Genomic DNA, 17,807 nt, shown 5'->3' with positions numbered 1-17,807 from the left:
ACAAATGACAGAGGGCTCTGCCAGCTTTGCCCAGATCTTCTGACTTTCAGAAATAATTAGGACTGAGAATTAAGCCTGGGTCCCTCTGTCACCAGTGGGGACCAAAGGCCTTGTTAAAGTTCAATGAGGAAATGAAAAGAATTGTATGTCTTGGGTTTTTAGACACCTGGCATCAAAATGAGGAAAACTTTTAGGTCTGAGATCACCTTCGTTGAGGCTGTTGCCCAAGCCTGACTATGGATAAGCCCCTTTGGGGCTCCTACAAATCCCTATTGTATGTATTGATGATATTGATGGATTAATGTACACCACTGTAAACTTTGGCTCCAAGCCCTGACGGGAATTGCTGCCATTAGGGCCATTTTTAGTAGGGCACACAGAAACTGTGTCTTGGGCTATAGCTAGTAGTGTGGCCATTCAATCTGGCCACTGTCAACCCTCAGACGGAGATGTAAAGCAAGCCACTATGGGGATGAGACAATTGGACCAAAAACAAACAAAAAAACCAATTCTGCTCCTGATAAGCTTTTGTCACTCGTTACCGGAAAGACCTCTACGCTGAGAAGGGAAAACAACCAAAGAGCAGACCACTTTCGCCAACTGACTACAGAGGCTGAAGCATCAGAGCAAAGAGATGAGCAACTGACCACCTTCTGGATTTAAGAGAGGATGGCCCATGGAGATTCACATGCCATCCTGGACTGGGCTTACAGACATGGACTGTCACTGTCATCAGAAAACGGACAGCATAGAGAAGCTGACCTGCCCACGAGACCTTGTCCAAGGCTAAAACTTGCCCAAGGACAGATTCCTGGGCCTATAGGTAAATCTTCTTGGCAGGCGAAACATATCGGGGCCTCCACTGGAGGCCTCCACTGGACCTTGAATGAACTCTTCATATGCTATATCACCCCCAGGTCGTAGGGGCAATTGAGCACTTCGATGGACAGGCTTAAATGGCTGATGGGAGGAGATAAGACAACCCTAGCCTGAACTGTACATCTCAGGCAAGCAATCTGGGGTCTCAATGCAGCAGTTGCCTGCAAGGACATTTCTCATTTGTGCCATGTTTGATCAAACTGTCTGTTCTATAAAATGTGTTTCTTTTGTATACAACTGTTCTTCACAAAAGATCTGGGTTCCCACAGAAGTCACTGCCTCAAGACTAGGACAGACAGCCTGGGTGACTATACCCAGGCAACCCTTACCTCAAGTCCCATGGGAGATAGAGAAGGGGAGAGGGGAATTGTCTATTTTTCTTCTGAGATTATCTCACAATGATGGACAGGCCTCTCATCCATGGGCCCCAGTGATAGAGGCTTTTGATAGACCTACCAATCAGACCAACTGTTGGCTCTGTCAACATTTGAACCAAGATGATGAGTCATCTCCCTACATGGTTCCAGCTGATCTGTCAACAAGGAGGGCACTTTGTGTACCAACTGAATGTGTAACTTGTACTGAGATCATGTGGTAAATGAACACAGTCAACTCCACTACTCGTGTAAAACGTCTTTTGAAATATGACAGTTGCTGTGGGGAGCGCTCCAACTTTAGAAGGAAATTTCTCTCTGCGTGTTAAAATGTAAATGGCACGGGACTAGATGGTTTGACTCTGAGAACGGTACTTTTAAGACTGAGTTTTGCATTACTCTGGACACGGAGAACTTCCAGAATATGACCAGGTGATCTGATGTACATTGACTGACTAACCAAGTCTGAATTAGTCTTGTCTGGCAATGGTAATACCTTGTCCAATTGTGCTGAGAAAGGGAGCTTTTGTGTTACTTGTACTGTTCATATAATGTACCATGTTAAGAGAAATATGCTGTTTTTACATAAATGAATCAGGACATGTTACATATACGTCTAAGATTGGACAAATGCAGCCCTTCCATCTATTCAGTTGGCTTAGATGCCCTGCTGGGGACAGTCCTACTTGTAACCCTCATTAAATGCTGCCTCAAGTGATGCACAGATATAATATCCACCAGAGTTAGGCACCAAAGCATGGACATGCAGCTCAATAGCCAAAATAGGTGATGGACATACCAGGGCTCGGTACTGCTTTGCTTCTTTTTCTGGCAACCTGATGGGAGTCAGAGGGTGGACTATTGGGGGCAATGGTCTCCCTCTATTTCTCCCTTTCAGGCTGCCTAAGTAAAGGCCTTAGCCCAGAGCATCTCTGACAAGGATTGAGTTGCTTAGAACTGAGTTGCCTTCTCTCTTCCAGCTCCTTTTCCTTGTCACAGAAGTCTTCTGTTCTGGGCACACAGTAGCTTTGTCTCTTGCACATGCACAGGCACCACATGGCACCCGGCCAACCCCACTTCTATAGCTGTTCCTGGCGGGGAGGAAAGAGGGTCTATCATACTATGGCACAACAGGGGAAACATGCTAGATTGTAAGAGCCATTCTCAGAGGGTAGTCTGAAGGGGAAACAGGCTTTGTGAGGCTGAACATGAATGCCCTCATGTGGTCTGCTAGTTCAGTACAGTTTACTAAGTCATCCTTATATAAATCCCTGGCACGTAGCCACTACTGTCCACTACCACTATAAAACTTCTGCCCTCCCATTGAAGGACATGGAGATCTGTTTTGGTTCTGTGGCCACCCAAGACTGGCCTTGTATGTAAGTCTTCCTAATAACTCCTTCACTGCCCCCCTGGAGTTGCCCGCTTCTTTTTTCAGTCTCTCGGCACCCTCCATTTTTGGAGGCAAGTTTCATATTGCTGGTCCATACCTGGACACTGTCACCATCAAGGTTTTGAGCATGCAGGGGTGGTGACTCCCACCACATCCTCTTTCAACTCACTTATTTGGCCTGTGCAGAAAAAAACAGATGAATCTTAGAGAATGAAAGTGGATTATTTTAAACTTGACAAGATGGTGACTCCAACTGCAGCTACTGTTCCAAATACGGTTTCTTTGCTTGAGCACATTAATCCATCTCCTGGTACCTGGCATGCAGCTATTGATCTGGCCAATGCCTTTTTCTCCAGTCTGGTTTTAAAGGAACACCAGAAGCAGTTTGTCTTCATCTGGCAAGGCCAGAAATACACTTCCATTGCCCTACCTCAGGGCTACATCAACTCTCCAGCCCTATGTCATAATATAGTCCGCAGGGACCTTAATCACCTTTCCCTTCCACAAGATGTCACACTGGTCCATTACATTGAGGACATTATGCTGATTGGACCTTGGATGGAAGAGGTGTCAATGACTCTGGACTTACTGGTAAAACACATGCTAGAAGGTGGAAAATTAACAAAAATTCAGGTGCCTATCACCTCAGTGAAATTTCTAGGGGTCCAGTGGTGTGATGCTTGTTGAGAAATTCCTTCTAAACTGATGGATAAAAGTCATTACATCTGGCCCCTCCCACAAACAAAAAGAAGGCACATTGCCTGGTGGGCCTCTTTGGATTTTGGGGGCAACATATCCCTCATTTGGGTGTGGTACTCTGGCCTATTTATCCAGTGACTTGAAAGCTGCTAGTTTTGAGTGGGGCCCAGAATGAGAAGGCTCTGCAACAGGTTCAGGCTGTGGTGCAAGCTGCTCCATCACTTGGGCCGTATGATCCCCCAATCCAGCTGTGCGTGACGTGTCAGTGGCAGATAGAGACATTGTTTAGTCTTTGGCAGGCCTCTACTGGTGAGTCACATTGCAGATCCTTAGGATTTTGGAGCAAAGCCCTGCCATCCTCTGCAGATAATTATTCTCCTTTTGAGAAACAGCTTCTGGCTTGTTACTGGGCCTTGGTAGGGACTGAATGTTTAACCATGGGCCACCAAGTCACCACGTGGCCTGAGCTGCCCATTATGAACTGAATGTTGTCTGACTCACAAAACCATAAAGTTGGACCTGCCCAGCAGCACTCCATCATTAAATACAAGTGGTATATACGAGATGTGGCCGGGCCCAAGCAGGACCTGATGACACAAGTAAGTTGTATGAGGAAGTGGCCCAAATGCCCATGGTCTCCACTCCTATCACATTACCTTTTGTCTCCCAGTCTGCACCTATGGCCTCATGAGTTCCTTATGATCAGTTGACTGGGAAAGAGAAAACTTGTGCTTGGTTTACAAATGGTTCTGCATGACTTGCAGGAACCACTCAAGTGGACAGTGGCAGCACTGCAGCCCCTTTCTGGGAACTCCCTGAAGGACAGTAGTGAAGGGAAATTTTCCCAACGGGCAGAACTTTGAGCAGGAGAAATGGCCAAAAATGTGACTGTATTCATGGGCTGTGGCCAATGGTTTGGCTGGATAGTTAAGGACTTGGAAGGAACACAACTGGAAAATTAGCGACAAGGAGGTATGGGAAAGAGGTATGTGCATAGCTCTCTCTGAATAGGCCAAAGAAGTGAAGACACTTGTGTCTCATGTGAACGCTCACCAAAGGGTGACCTCAGCAGAGGAGAATTTTAACAATCAAGTGGATAGGATGACAAGTCTGTGGAAACTAGTCGTCATCTTTCACCAGTCCTGTCATTGCCCACTGGGCTTATAAGCGAAGTAGCCACGGTAGCACAGATGGAGGTTATGCATAAGCTAAGTAACATGGACTTCCACTCACCAAGGCCAACTTGGCTACGGCCACTGCGGAGTGCCCCATCGGCCAGCAGCAGAGACCAACGCCGAGTCCCCAGTGTGGCACGGTTCCTCACGGTGACCAGCCAGCAACCTGCTGGCCGGTTATTCCACTGGACCACTTCTATCATGGAAAGGGCAGCGTTTTGTTCTTACTGTAATAGACATTACCCTGGATACAATTTGCCTTCCCTGCACACAACATGTGGAGCCCTGGTGATGCAGTGGTTAAAGCGCTCAGCTAACTGAAATGTTGGTGGTTTGAAACCATCAGTGGCTCCATGGGAGAAAGATGTAGTAGTCTGCTTCTATAAAAATTCAGACTTAGAAACCCTACAAGGCAGTTATACTGTGTCCTGTAGGGTGGCTATGAGTTAGAATCAACTCACGACAGTGGTTTTTGTGGTATACAACGCTTCTGCCACAAGTATCACCCATGGACTTACAGAACGCCTTATCCACTGTCATGGTATCCCACACACCATCACCTCAGATCAAGGGACACACTTCACAGCAAATGAAGTGTAGCAGTGGCCCATGCTCACAGAATTCACTGGTCTTACCGTATTCCCCGTTATCCTGAAGCAGCTGGCTTGATAAACAGAAAGGCCTTCTAAAGACACAATTATGGTGATAGCTAGGTGGCAGTAATTTGCAGAGCTGGGGTAATGTTCTCCAGGAGGCAGTGTATGCTCTAGACCAGTGTACACTATATGGTGCTGTTTCTCATAGCCAAGATTCATGGGCCCAGGAATCAAGGGGCGGAAACCGGACTGGCACCACTCACTATTACCCCTTGTGACCCACTCACAAAATTTCTGCTTCCTGTCCTGGCAGCCCTATGCTCTGCAGATCTGGAGATCTTAGTTCCAAAGGGAAGAATGCTCCCACAAGGATTTCACTGAACTGGAAAGTTAAGAATGCCATCCAACCACTTGGGCTCCTCGTGTTTCTGGATCAACAGGCAAAGAAGGGAGTTACCATATTGGCTGATACCACTGACTACCAAGGGGAAACTGGACTGATGTTGCATAACAGAGGTAAAAAAGAGTATGTCTGGAATACAGGAGATCGCCTGGTGCATCTCTTAGTACTACCACGTTCTATGGTTAAAGTCAATGGAAAACTAGAGCAACCCAATTCTGATATGACTACTAATGGCCCAGACCCTTCAGGAATGAAGGTTTGGGTCACTGCACAAGGCAAAGGGTCACGGCCTGCTGAGGTGGTTTGTTGAGAGCAAAGGGAATATGGAATGGGTGGGGGAAGAAGGTAGTTCTAAATACCTTTTATGACCAGGTGACCAGTTCCAGAAACAAAGACTGTAATTATTATGAGTATTCCCTCCTTAAATGTGTACATCAAATATTTTTGTTTTCTTCACTTATATAAGATATAAGCAGGGCTAATGCATTTCTGTTGTGCACACATTAGCTGTACCATGTTAGGCACAAGTATGAGTTTGTAATTGTCTTTATTTAGAGATTATGTATGCTTTAAGGATACGTGTCCAGGAGCCAGGTTGGCAAGGGTTAGACTGTAATGGTTTAGGTTGTATGTCAACTTGGCTGGGCCATGATTCTCAGTAATTTGGCAGTTATGTTTTTAATGATGTAGTCTGGCAGTTATGTAAAGATGTAGTTATACTCCATTTTGTAATATAATCACCTCCACGATGTGATCTTATGTGACCAGCCAATCAGCTGTAAGGGGAGTTTCCTTGGGGATGTGGTCTGCATCAAATAATATATGGACATTCTGGCAAAGCTCACTGGCTTTTGCTCTGGATCCTGCACCTGGTTCGTCATCATCTGACCTCCAGTTCTTGGAACTTGAGCCAGCGGCCTGCCATACTGCCTGCTGGTCTTGGGATGCATTGGTCTCCACAGCCTGTGAGCCAGCAGCCTGCCATCTTACCTGCCAATCTTGGATTTGTCAGCCTCCGCAGCCCATGAGCCAGCAGCCTGCCTCTGACCTGCCAATCTTGGGTTCGTCGGCCCCTGCAGCTATGTGAGTCAGGAGAAGCCTCCAGCCTGACCCACAGACTTGGGACGTGCCAGCCTCTACAACCATGTGAGCCATTTCCTTAAATTTCCATTTTATGATTTCCTAAATTTCTCTCTCTCTCTATACACATATACATACTTCACTTATTACTTATTTTGCTTATCTGGAGAACCCAGCCCAAGACAGGAACTGACATTTATATCCTATTGCACTAAACATTTCTATAGAATTTTGTAAAGAGAAAAAAATAGGTTAAAATAATTCACGTGAAATGAGTTAAGTTGTATGAAAATGTTTTTAGTAGCAAATATCACCAACGCTGAGATGAGCATATTAAAAACATTCATGGAAAATTCACTTAAACGTTTGCATCGTCTACGTTATTTTTTTGTTTTAAAAACAAAAAACTAAAAATTACCAAAATTTCTTATTAGAAAAGGAGACAATTACCTGATTCCACTTAAGATCTGTGTACGTTCTAAGTCTTTGTCTCATTTAGAAAAAAGAAGCGCTACAGAACATTCACAATCTACCAAACAGGAAGAAGAAAATTAAGATTAGGACCAACATTTCAAGCTGCCTCTGGAAAAAAAATTAAAAACAGAGGTAGATGGTTAAATATTAGTGGCCAAGTTACTCAGGTGACTAATTTTTGCTTTGGTACACATCCATCAAAGTTTTACACTTGAAGCCAAGTAGTAAGTGACTTTAGAAGTAGAGAGTAAGACCTAACACAAGTTATTTTCCTTATATCAAAGAAAAGTTAACAAAAATAAACCAGGCTTAAGACCCCTGTTATGGATATGATTGTATAAAGCACTAAAGTTAATGCACTTTTTAAAGCAGGAGAGTCAACCTTGCCCCTAAGCTTCCTGGTTTGAGACCAAGCCATAAGCTCCCTCTGGCCTGTCAGTCAAAGTAGGACTGCAGGGTGCCTCGGCGGCGGACATCGCAGGTCCAGCAGTGGAAGCCTCCTCCCAGGGAGTTGGCGTGACGAATGTTAACCTTAATGGTGCTGATACCTGCATTGAAGGAGAAGACGTGGTGACTTAGACGGGCTGACATGCAATTTCTCCTATACAGTAAGCCTAAAGAATTCTACCATTCCAGTCCTGAAGTCTGCCCCAACCCTGGACAGCCTTTTCTCATTCAATTTTATTTTCACCAATTATATTTCATCTCATCTATTCCACTGCTAATATAAAATCTTCACCAAGAATTCAACAGATTCCGATGTGTTCTACTGACTATTCAAAAGTCAGTAAGATGATGAGCAGATATACCTACCAAATGTTCAAAAATGATACAGTATTAAAGTTTCAAGCCTTTTAGAGTTATGCTTTAAGTCTACAGACTTTCTAATTTTACTGTTAATCTAGCTGGGAAAGTATAATTGAGCCAGCCTCGAAAGGTGACTTTATGTACTCATATATAAGCAGAGTTTTCTGACAGAGATTAACTTTACCAGGCCACTGTAAGGGAACAACAGAGCAGACCTAGCATCTTAATGGCATGTTGCGATCTGCATGGCCCAGTCAACCAATGGTATTTAGGAAGAATTGCTTGTGTCAGGAATGAAAAAAACAAAAAATCTGGCCATCGAGTCCATATGTGTCAACGCAGCACAGCGCTCCACAGGGTCTTCAATGGCTGTCATCTTACAGGAGGAGACCTTCAGGCCTTCCTCCTTGGGTGCCACTGAGTGGATTCAAATCACCCATCTTTTGGTTGGTAGCCAAATGTAAACTGTTTGCACCACCAGGGACCTGTGTCAGACATGCTGTTGTTGTGTGTCACTGAGTTGATTCTGACCTAAAGAACAGGCCAGAACTAGCCCATAGGGTTTCCTAGGCTGTAATCTTTATGGAAGCAGATCACCAGATCTTTTCTCCCACAGAGCAGCTGGTTGGTTTGAACCACCAACCTTTTGGTTAGCAGCCAAGTACTCAACCATTGCCAAGCTAGGCATAATGAGTTTAAAAAAGGAAAGCCCACTCCCCTCCCTCAGCCAGTCCTGGCTGCCATGGAATCAACTCTAGTTCATGACAACCCCATGTGTACCAGGGTAGAATTGTGCGCCATAGGGTTTCCGATGACCGATTTTTCTGAAGTAGATAACCAGGCCTTTCTTCCAAAGTACTTCTAATCTTTTGGTTAGCAGCCGTGCTCATTAACTGTTTGCACAACCCAGGGACTCCTCCTTCTCACAAGGAATTCGTTATTTTTAGGGGGAAGATACACCACAGAGGAAATAAAGGGTCCATGGTTTATAGTCGGGGGAGGGAGAGAAGGGATGAGTCACTGGTGAAAGACTTTTCTGAGAACGTAAGACTGAACAGGGCTCTGAAGGGTGAGAGCAGGGCTTGGATGGGGGCAAGGAGGGGGACTGGGATAATGAGTGGACTTTTAAACACAAGCGTGTGTTTCCTGATAGGGAGACTGCCATCTTACGCAGATGACTAGCGCCGTATTAATCCTGAATTGGAGGGAATTCAGTATGCTTTATCAAGTTCTCTGTGCCAAAAGACTTTAATTATTTAAGATAAAATTATAAACTATACTTGGCATCTTACAATATTTTAAGTTGAGAAACAACACAGTCTTAACAGATAAAGAAATTGAACCCTAGTATTTGGGTTATTTAATGAAAGCCAGAAAAAACGTGACACAGCATTAGGGGTCAAATCATTAGACTGAGCACGATCTAAAATTGAAAGGCCAGTAAGAGGGGATGTGTCCAAGTGGCAAAAAAATTGTCTTGAGTATTACACCTGAAATATAAGTCATAAATTTAAAAAAATACTTAAATTTCAATAAGTATACTGATTGGTTTTATTTAACTGACACGCAGGATATGTCAAATACATTAAGAGTGATCAATATACGTATATGTACTCTATATAATAGATCATATGAAATCCTTTTCCTTCAACATTTTTTTCAATAATATTAGAGTCGTTGCTCTGAATTTTTGAGTATCAGGATAAGCAAACTCCCACCAAGTAAAAACCAGCTCTGCTCTTCAGTTCAGACATGGACTGTCAAAATGGAGTGATCTGCTAACACCCTCTACTGCGTCTGATTCCTTCATCCATCGTGCTTACCACGCGTGTACGTCACTTCTGTACTGGTACCCTTGCTGCAGCTACTACGGCTGAGTCGGCCCTGCCTCACGGTGACCCCAGGTACAGAGGAACAAAATGCTACCTGGTCCTACGCCATCCCCGGATGGGTTGCGGACTGGACTGTTGTGATCAACAGGGTTTTTACTGGCTGATTTTTGGAATCGGCAGCCAGGCCTTTCTTCCTAGTCTGTCCGAGTCCAGAAGCTCTGCTGAAATCTGTTCAGCATCATAGCAACACACAAAGCCTCCACTGACAGAGGGGTGGTGGCTGTGTACAAGGCGTCCTTATAAGCCCTTTAAAATGTGTGGTGACAATTAAATTGCTTTTAGAGGACTCTCAACAACTTCTCCTTTGAGGATGCGCTGAACAAGCTAAATTCTCAGCTCTGCACACATGGGCAGCAGGAGGGTGGGGAAGTCACAGAAGACTGAGAAGCTGGCTCCGTGCCTCTCAAGTGAATAGAAAACCGACTTAGATAAACTATACATCAGACCTAGCACGTCACTTATTTATTTCTTCTACTTTAGTATTTTCACATGTGACAAAGTGTTTCATTTATTGTCCTTACCCAGCTTTTCGAACATCTTTTGCGTTGGGACTTCGTTGGCGTCCACCATAACACGCTTTTCATCCAGCATTAAGACATTCATGGACAGCCATTTGGATGACATCCAGAGTGGGTGGTCTGAAAATAACAACTCTCGTATCACAATTGTTTATGGCATTTTGTTTAAAGCAAGAATTCGCAAGTGAAGAATATTAAGGTGACAGGCCAGTTCTTTCAGTAGTTTACTTTCCTTGTGAGCCCTTGTTTTAATCTTAAGACAAACTTATCTATAAACATCATGAATCAATCCATACTCATTACATGTTAGATTTTACCCTGTTTTTTTTTTTTTTTATTTATTTTGAAGTCATTTCTTGCTTTAAGTAGCGGCGTTTTACACTGATTCCCCCATCGTCTCGCTTTCAGTTTCTACAGAAGGAGAGGCCGTGGACAGGAGTCCTGGCTCCTGGCCCAAACACCACTTCTGACCGGGAAAATGTTTTCTCTAAACTGCTGAAATTTGGGCTGCTCCCTATAATCCTTGATTATCAATCATTTTAGTCTATAAATATAAAAAAGTAAACATACCATCTGGGATGACTGGTATTGGAGGAGTAACTATGGTCCATCCTGCTTTCTTGAAAAGATCAATCTGTAAGACACACACACACACAAACCCAAAGATGTTTTTATCTATACACCGTTCTTATTATTCTTGGTCTCTGATAGCTATTATCATTTGTAATTTTTTTTGAGAAGCTGTTTTCTCAACTGCTAAAAACAAATTAAAATTTAAAAACATTTAGATGATTTTGTCTGAACCCTAATTAAAAATGTACATAAAACCCCCAAATTAAAGTTAAAAAGGAATAGAAATGTTAAGGCTTTTAAGGATATTTGCATGCTTTTCTCAGGTTTCCGAGATTTTAAAACACCACAGATACTTTGCTAGAGAACCTCTCATTAAAGAAAATGAGAAGATTTTCTCTTTAGTCACAAGAAAATTAAATAGTCTGATTAGGTCAAGCCTACAGTCCACCCACTTCAGCTGGCTCACTTCATACTCTATCAGTTTGTGTCTGTGACCGTGGTATAACGACAGTGCAGGGACGCTCTCCAAAGAACCACACTTGTCCTTAATGACCAGTGACAACTTGGTCTTCCGTATGTTCACATTTCCACTTAGTATATCAATAAATTATATTAAAATGAAAAGAATGAGTAACCTCGATCACTGGGTCTAAAAATATGCAATAGAAATGAAGCAACTTGGTATAATAGTGTACACCTGTTAAAAAGAGACGTAGCCTCGCAAACAACACGAAATAAGTCCCTGCCCGAATGGAAGGTAGTGGGCAGCAGGTGGAAGCAGGAGGCTGCAGGTGGTGGGCAGACACCAGCTGCACTGCAGCCGCCCACTCCTCCCTGCTGGTGGAGCTGCGAGGGGGGCCAGACCACTGGACAGCATAGAAGACACCTGTTGCCCAGTGGCATTGCCCCGGGCTGGCAGGGATCACCTTTGCAACCCAGCTGCTGTGGAAGCACTGCTGCATGTCATGATAAAATACCATTCTGTCTGATAAAAGACACAGACTTGAGACCGACGACAGCAGGCAGCCGAAGTCCAAGTCCAAGGGCATGATAGTAATTACCGTGGCCACAATGAGTATTTCCGAGTGCTGGACATCTCGCCGTAAACACGGAATAAGCCGCCCACTGTCTGAGCACAATGATGTTGAGTACTGCTGAACGGTCATTTAGAGGCCACAGGAACCACGGCAGGGCTTAAAGTAAGAGTGGCAACGGCTTCAGCTGCCTGGCTTCGGGAACCCTCTTACCTGGTGACATGGTCTGTCGGGGTTGGACAGCACGAGGCCAGGCCCGATGATGTTGAAGGTGGCATCAATGTGCATCGGGTTGGGGTCCTTAAAGGAGATGACGTGTACTCTGTAGTCCGGGGCCAGATGCCGACGCAGCCACTCAATGCCCAGCTGGTTTGTAACCTGAAAATAAAAGGAAGACACACTGTGTAAACATCTGGCTCTATGTCTGGGTAACTAAAAATATTAAGGATGGAAATATTTTAATTCAAAAATAAACAATACAGTAATATAATGTGAGATTTCAGAGGCAGCCTTTATCAACCTGGCTTCTCTGTGCAAAGATATCTCTTCCAGCTCGAATGAAGTCAGCAGCATCAAAGCATGGCTCGAATTCGGTCGTCACAAATTTTCCCTGAGCAGCCAATTTGTGTCTGTCTGCCACGGAATCGATGGGGTAATTCTAATTGGAGCAACGATAAACATACAGTGTATTGGTGCAGAAGAAAATTATTTATAATGTTCATTACCAAGAAAACTAGTTCGAGGTCATCATTTCCTACAATATTACTTCTTGGTTCTAGAGTAAAACACGCATATGAAAGATCAGGTCCATGGTAACCAAAACAAGCAAACCCAACAACAAAAATAAAAAACTAGGCACTCCAGCAATTTCATAATATTCAGAAGCAAGTGGTATAAGGGCAAAGGGAAGTGCTTGATTTTAAAAATATTCCATGACCCGTCCATTGATTTATGTAGCTATCTACAACATTGAAAGTCAACAGGATGACGTCATTCTGTTCTTTTAGAAAAGGAGTTTGGCCCTGAGCCTAACGCACCATAAAATGAGATGCCAAATTTGACTGGGTGTGGTAGAATTCATTCATTACTTGTTTCTGTCTTCAACGTCTAAAAGAAATTTTGATTTTTTGATTCTTTCTACAGGTGATCAAAAAGTAAGTAATGTAATAAGGGCCACACACGTCACCTTATTGTGACTTTTTCCTGGAGACCAAGTTCTTTTTCTAAAGGAAGAGAATGGACTTCAGCGTAGTGACTTTCCTGGGTCCACCGGTGAAGCGCTGTGTGACCTTAGGGAAGCTTTCTTCCCGGGAATGGAAGGACACAACCCCACACAGGGTTGTTGGGAGAAACAGAGAGAGTTGAGGATATAAATAAACCTCTTCATCTAAGACCTTGTGTGTGCTAAGAACCAAGTACGAATTAGCTGCTATCATTATTGTTGCTGTTACTATTTTAATCACAATATCATTTACTTTTATTTTCATCACAAAACAATCATTTTCAAAAAAATAGGTGATGCTCTCAGTTTCTGAAATATACATACAAGGTATCAGAGAATTTCTATCTTACCCTTTGTGGATTATCTAGAAAACTTATCATAAAACAATCTATCATTAGGGACTTACTTGGTCATAAAGCTCATCAGCCATCGTGGGCTTAGGAGCTGTTGTCCACTTGGCGCCACGCTGGAAGTAGTCTTTGATGATTGACCGATAGGCACGGTACTCAAAGAAGCGTGCGCGCCATGCCATGGGCGCCTCGATAATCTCGTTTCCCACAACTATCAGGATGTCTCGAGGCATCGCACCATATAAACCTGTCAGGGCAAAAAGTTCCAAGCCACCCTCACTAATGCTAATTGCCAAGACAGGCAAGTCTATATAATATGATCGCGCTTGTTTGGTAAAAAAAGTTACATATGTAATCATATGAAAGTGGAGAAACATGAAATGACACATACTAGCTCCTTAACATGAGTTCTGTGTGGAGGTATAAAGCCAAGCCATAAAAGGGAAAAGAAAAAGCTGAAGCGCTAAGGTCCTTGTTCAGAGATCCGGAACCACTGGGTTTTCACCATTTTTAAGCTTCTTTTTTGATACACAGAAACGAGGTCTTCATGGAGTCGCAGTATCACGAGACAAAATTTGGACCGAAGATCATTTCTAGAACTATAAATCAGACGCAAGAACAGTCTTGCAACAATGTCAGTTAAAAATAAAATGGGAATGTTTCTGTCCCCCCTTAATTTCCGTTCTTGAGGAAAATGAAGTGGAACTCGCCATTCCGACATTAAGGAATGATTATGAAGCTTAGGAGAGACTGCTTCTCTCAGGGAAGTCCAGATTTATGATGGCGTTTATAATGTGCATGCCTTAATCATATCAAAAAGACCAATCTCTTATGTTTCTCAGAGTTATAAACTGTTCCTAAATAATTCTGACAGTTTTGAAGGATTATTTTTTTCTCCTGACACGTTAGGTAAGAAATAAAAACGAAGACACTAGCAGTTTAGTTACCAGATACCACTTACCCGTAGACTCAAAATCAGGAGTTTTATACGTCAGCGACCAGTCAACAGGGTCAGGCCTCCTTACTGTCACTCCTTCCCTTTTTAAAATATTGCACATTTCTTCAATTTCAGCAACGGCCTTTTTCAAATGTTCTTTGGGAAAATAATTGCCTCCATGCTTCTGGTAAAATGGCCAGTACTTTTCATATGTGTTGGCCTAGAAGCAGAAGAAAGTAAACGAAATACAGGGGAAACACACGATTCACAACAGGTTCGAGGGCAGTGAACGACAGTCCGTACAGCACAACAGAACTGAGACTAAGACCGTGTCTTGTTGATCCCCAGAACCAGCATGCTGCCTCTCTGGGCAGACACTCAATGTTTTGAATGAAGAGCCCTAAATTCTCTCGATATTTTGAGGCCTCGCACTGCTTCTGCCTGTGGTCTTGCCCTGCCTTACAGTGTGTCTGCCCTCAGGCAGGCTTGGGATCCTCTTGGCTGGTTTTTACTCTGCTTTACAGACAAAACAGGACACAGGCGCTCGGTTCTAGGGGCTCAAGGAAATCTAACAAGAGAACAAAATGCCATAAGAGAATACAAGCACATATACAGTGGTTAAGTGCTACGGCTGCTAACCAAAAGGTTGGCAGTTTGAATCCACCAGCCACTCCTTGGAAACCCTATGGGGCAGTTCTACTCTGTCCTACAGTGTCACTATGAGTTGAAATTGACTCGACGGCCACGGGTTTGGTTTGTGTTTTTTTAATACTAAGCCAGGAATCCTGGTAGCACAGTAGTTAAGAGCTCCACTGCTAACCAAAAGGTCAGCAGCCGCTCCTTGGAAACCCTACAGGAATTTCTACTCTGTTCTATAGGGTCACTATGAGTCAGAATCAACTTGACAACAATGGGTTTTATACTAAGCCAAAACCATTAGCATACCAGGATTCTGTCTGGAAAACAGCACTTTGCCATCATTTGTGGGAAAACAGGATACCACCCCTTTAGGTCAGGGAGATACTCTCAAATATGCTTTGTTCCTCTTAGGAGCCCACTACTCATTTTCCCATTCAACAGAACAGCACTTGGAAAACCGTGCAGCAGTGCACGCCTGCCTTTGGCACCTCCTACCACCTCCTTTCAGTGTCCCTTCCCAACCATTCTCCCAACCATGGGAGTCCTCACAGGGCCACAGGGCCTTCTGTCTAGAAGAAAGTGATCTGACAGACAAATGCGCCAACCTTTAACAGCTGAAACCAGGCATAACATTTAGAAAGTTTCCAGAAGATATATGCAATTCAAGAGACAACTGAATTAACAACAGCTGAGTGCTTTAAAAAGCTTCAATCAATGTGCTAAAAATTACTGCTGAATTAGAATAGGTATAACAACTTTAAAATAAAAATATGGGACTCTTCATTCTGCATCTAAGTTCTAGTCAATTTAAAGAAATAGATTAGGAAATGCAGATGATGTGTTATCAGGAGAGATGAAGCAGGACTCCAATCGGAGGACCCAAACTCTACGGAAAAGCCCTGGCCCTCCAACAAAAGATTGTCAAAGCCATGTACGTTTATATATTTTAAGTATTAAAAATGTGTGAAGCAGGTATTTTCAAAAAATGCTTCCTTCTAGTACTAATTAACTGGTCAGCCACCAGTCTGGATGTCAGGTGGAAGGCTTCCAGCATGAAGCAGACGGCTTCAGACGGTGGTGAGTGATACGGGGACTGGGACTGCGCAGTGGCCAGAGTGCAGGCCTGTGGGTGCCTTAGCGGGATATCCTCTCATCCGCTGCTCCCAGCTACTCTGAGACGGTTTCTACTAGGCCGCAGGCCTCGGCTGTATTACACTGGTTTGAGAGTTGTTAGCTCAGCATGTAAAAACTTCTAAAGCCGGAATTCCTTAACATAGTTCTTACCGTTCCCAGTGATTCTGCTCCTCTCGACTGTACTAAACGTCTAGCTCTTTAATGTCAAAGACAGTGTCTTGTCTAGATTTTGTCTGTACTTCCATTTTCACCTAAGTCTGATACATATCAAACACACGGAAGCAGACCTGCCTTTTGTTAGTTCCGTATCTACGTTCCCATCAGTTAGCCTGCAGACAAGCCTGGTGCGTAAGAAATAAAAAGCTGAGGAACAGGTCTTCAGCAGACACAAAGGATGCCAACGAAGCTATTAAAACAAGGGTTGGCAAACTGAGGTCCAGGGCCAAATTCGGCTGGCCGCCTGTTTTTGTAATAAAGTTTTATGGGAACACAGGCATGCCCATTCGTTTACGTACTGTCTACAGCTACTTCTTCACCATTTGGCCCTCTACAGAAAAATTTAGCTGACCCCTGCTCTTGGTCATCAGTCAGCTGCTTTACTTGGGAAGATCTACAGGCAAATAGCAGGTTCAACTTCTGGCCTGTGAAAAACATTATCAGCATTAAATATTTGAGAAGTTTTTAAGCTCAATCTACACTCAAAAAAAAAAAAAAAAAAGGCGTGTCACTGTTTTCTACTCCTAGGAAGTCCTGTGAAGCAATCAGAAAGAGAGAGTAATAATGACTCTTTATATTCCTCTCAGACGCATCCTGGTACTAGCATCCATTCACTACTTCCTCCTTCCGATGCCAGGCACGTCTCACCATCCGCTAAAGGACAAGCAGCCTTTGAAAATTTACCACTGGGGTTACAGCTGATGTGCGGCTACGGTGTACGCCTGAAACACTCCAAAGTATCCTGCCTGCTGTCTGCAGAGCAAAGCTTGACTTGATAAGGATAAAGCAAACTTTCCTGGGAAAAGAAAATTATTTAAACAAGTGTGGCTTTCTTTGTACAGTCTATAATCTGGCAAAGGTTGGACAAAGTCCAAGAGAAGTTGGAAATTGTTCACACTTCCTCTATAACCCTGTTAAATTTGAGTCATCTTTTACCAAGTGTCTGCAAGATACAGAACGCTATGTTACACGCTTATTAGCATGTTTTTTTTAATAACCTTCTGCAGAGATATGGCCTGCATGCCTAGAAACTTTACAGTCTCTTAGAGCCTAAAATCCTTCTGGGGAGTTTGCCAAAGTAATTTTAAATAGTGTTTTGGGAAGGCTAAGAAATTTCAGTAGAATCTTACTCTTTATTTATTCAGCTGTAAACTCAATATTACATCAATCTTGATTAGTCTTGTATTTTATAAAAGATTCTTTATCAAAAAAAAAAAACAAAGCACATATTTGATACCAAGTATTCACTGTTTTGCAAAATAAAAAAGCCATCTAGTTTTAAAAATTGTGCCTCCTGACAAAAGTTCCTCGTTTCATTATTTTATCTTTTATTGTTCCCAAACTGATGAATGTCTTCGTCATTTTTCTCCAGCTAGAAGGCAAGGCTGTGTCTTGTAACAGGCATTCATATT

The 17,807-nt window shown here is 43.3% G+C and overlaps 1 protein-coding gene across 2 annotated transcripts in view; it reads right to left on the bottom strand.

The window, feature by feature from the left end:
- Window positions 1-6,580: 6,580 nt before the first annotated feature.
- The window catches only part of GATM (glycine amidinotransferase), a 60,900-nt gene continuing 49,673 nt past the window's right edge, over window positions 6,581-17,807 (bottom strand). The window contains exons 3-9 of one of the 2 annotated variants that reach the window (XM_003420156.4): window positions 14,431-14,626; window positions 13,526-13,716; window positions 12,418-12,555; window positions 12,111-12,275; window positions 10,861-10,924; window positions 10,294-10,410; window positions 6,581-7,621 (exon numbers count right to left, since the gene is read on the bottom strand). In XM_003420156.4, coding sequence (XP_003420204.3) covers window positions 7,509-7,621; window positions 10,294-10,410; window positions 10,861-10,924; window positions 12,111-12,275; window positions 12,418-12,555; window positions 13,526-13,716; window positions 14,431-14,626 — 984 coding nt within the window. In that variant the 3' untranslated portion in view covers window positions 6,581-7,508. The remainder of the gene's footprint in view (window positions 7,622-10,293; window positions 10,411-10,860; window positions 10,925-12,110; window positions 12,276-12,417; window positions 12,556-13,525; window positions 13,717-14,430; window positions 14,627-17,807) is intronic. The other variant, XM_023539078.2, reaches the window with a different exon arrangement.

This window comes from Loxodonta africana, chromosome 10 (assembly GCF_030014295.1).
Source record: "Loxodonta africana isolate mLoxAfr1 chromosome 10, mLoxAfr1.hap2, whole genome shotgun sequence".
Lineage (NCBI taxonomy): Eukaryota > Metazoa > Chordata > Mammalia > Proboscidea > Elephantidae > Loxodonta > Loxodonta africana.
Note: the sequence above shows the minus strand (reverse complement) of the source record. Positions and strands in the feature narration are given on the sequence as shown.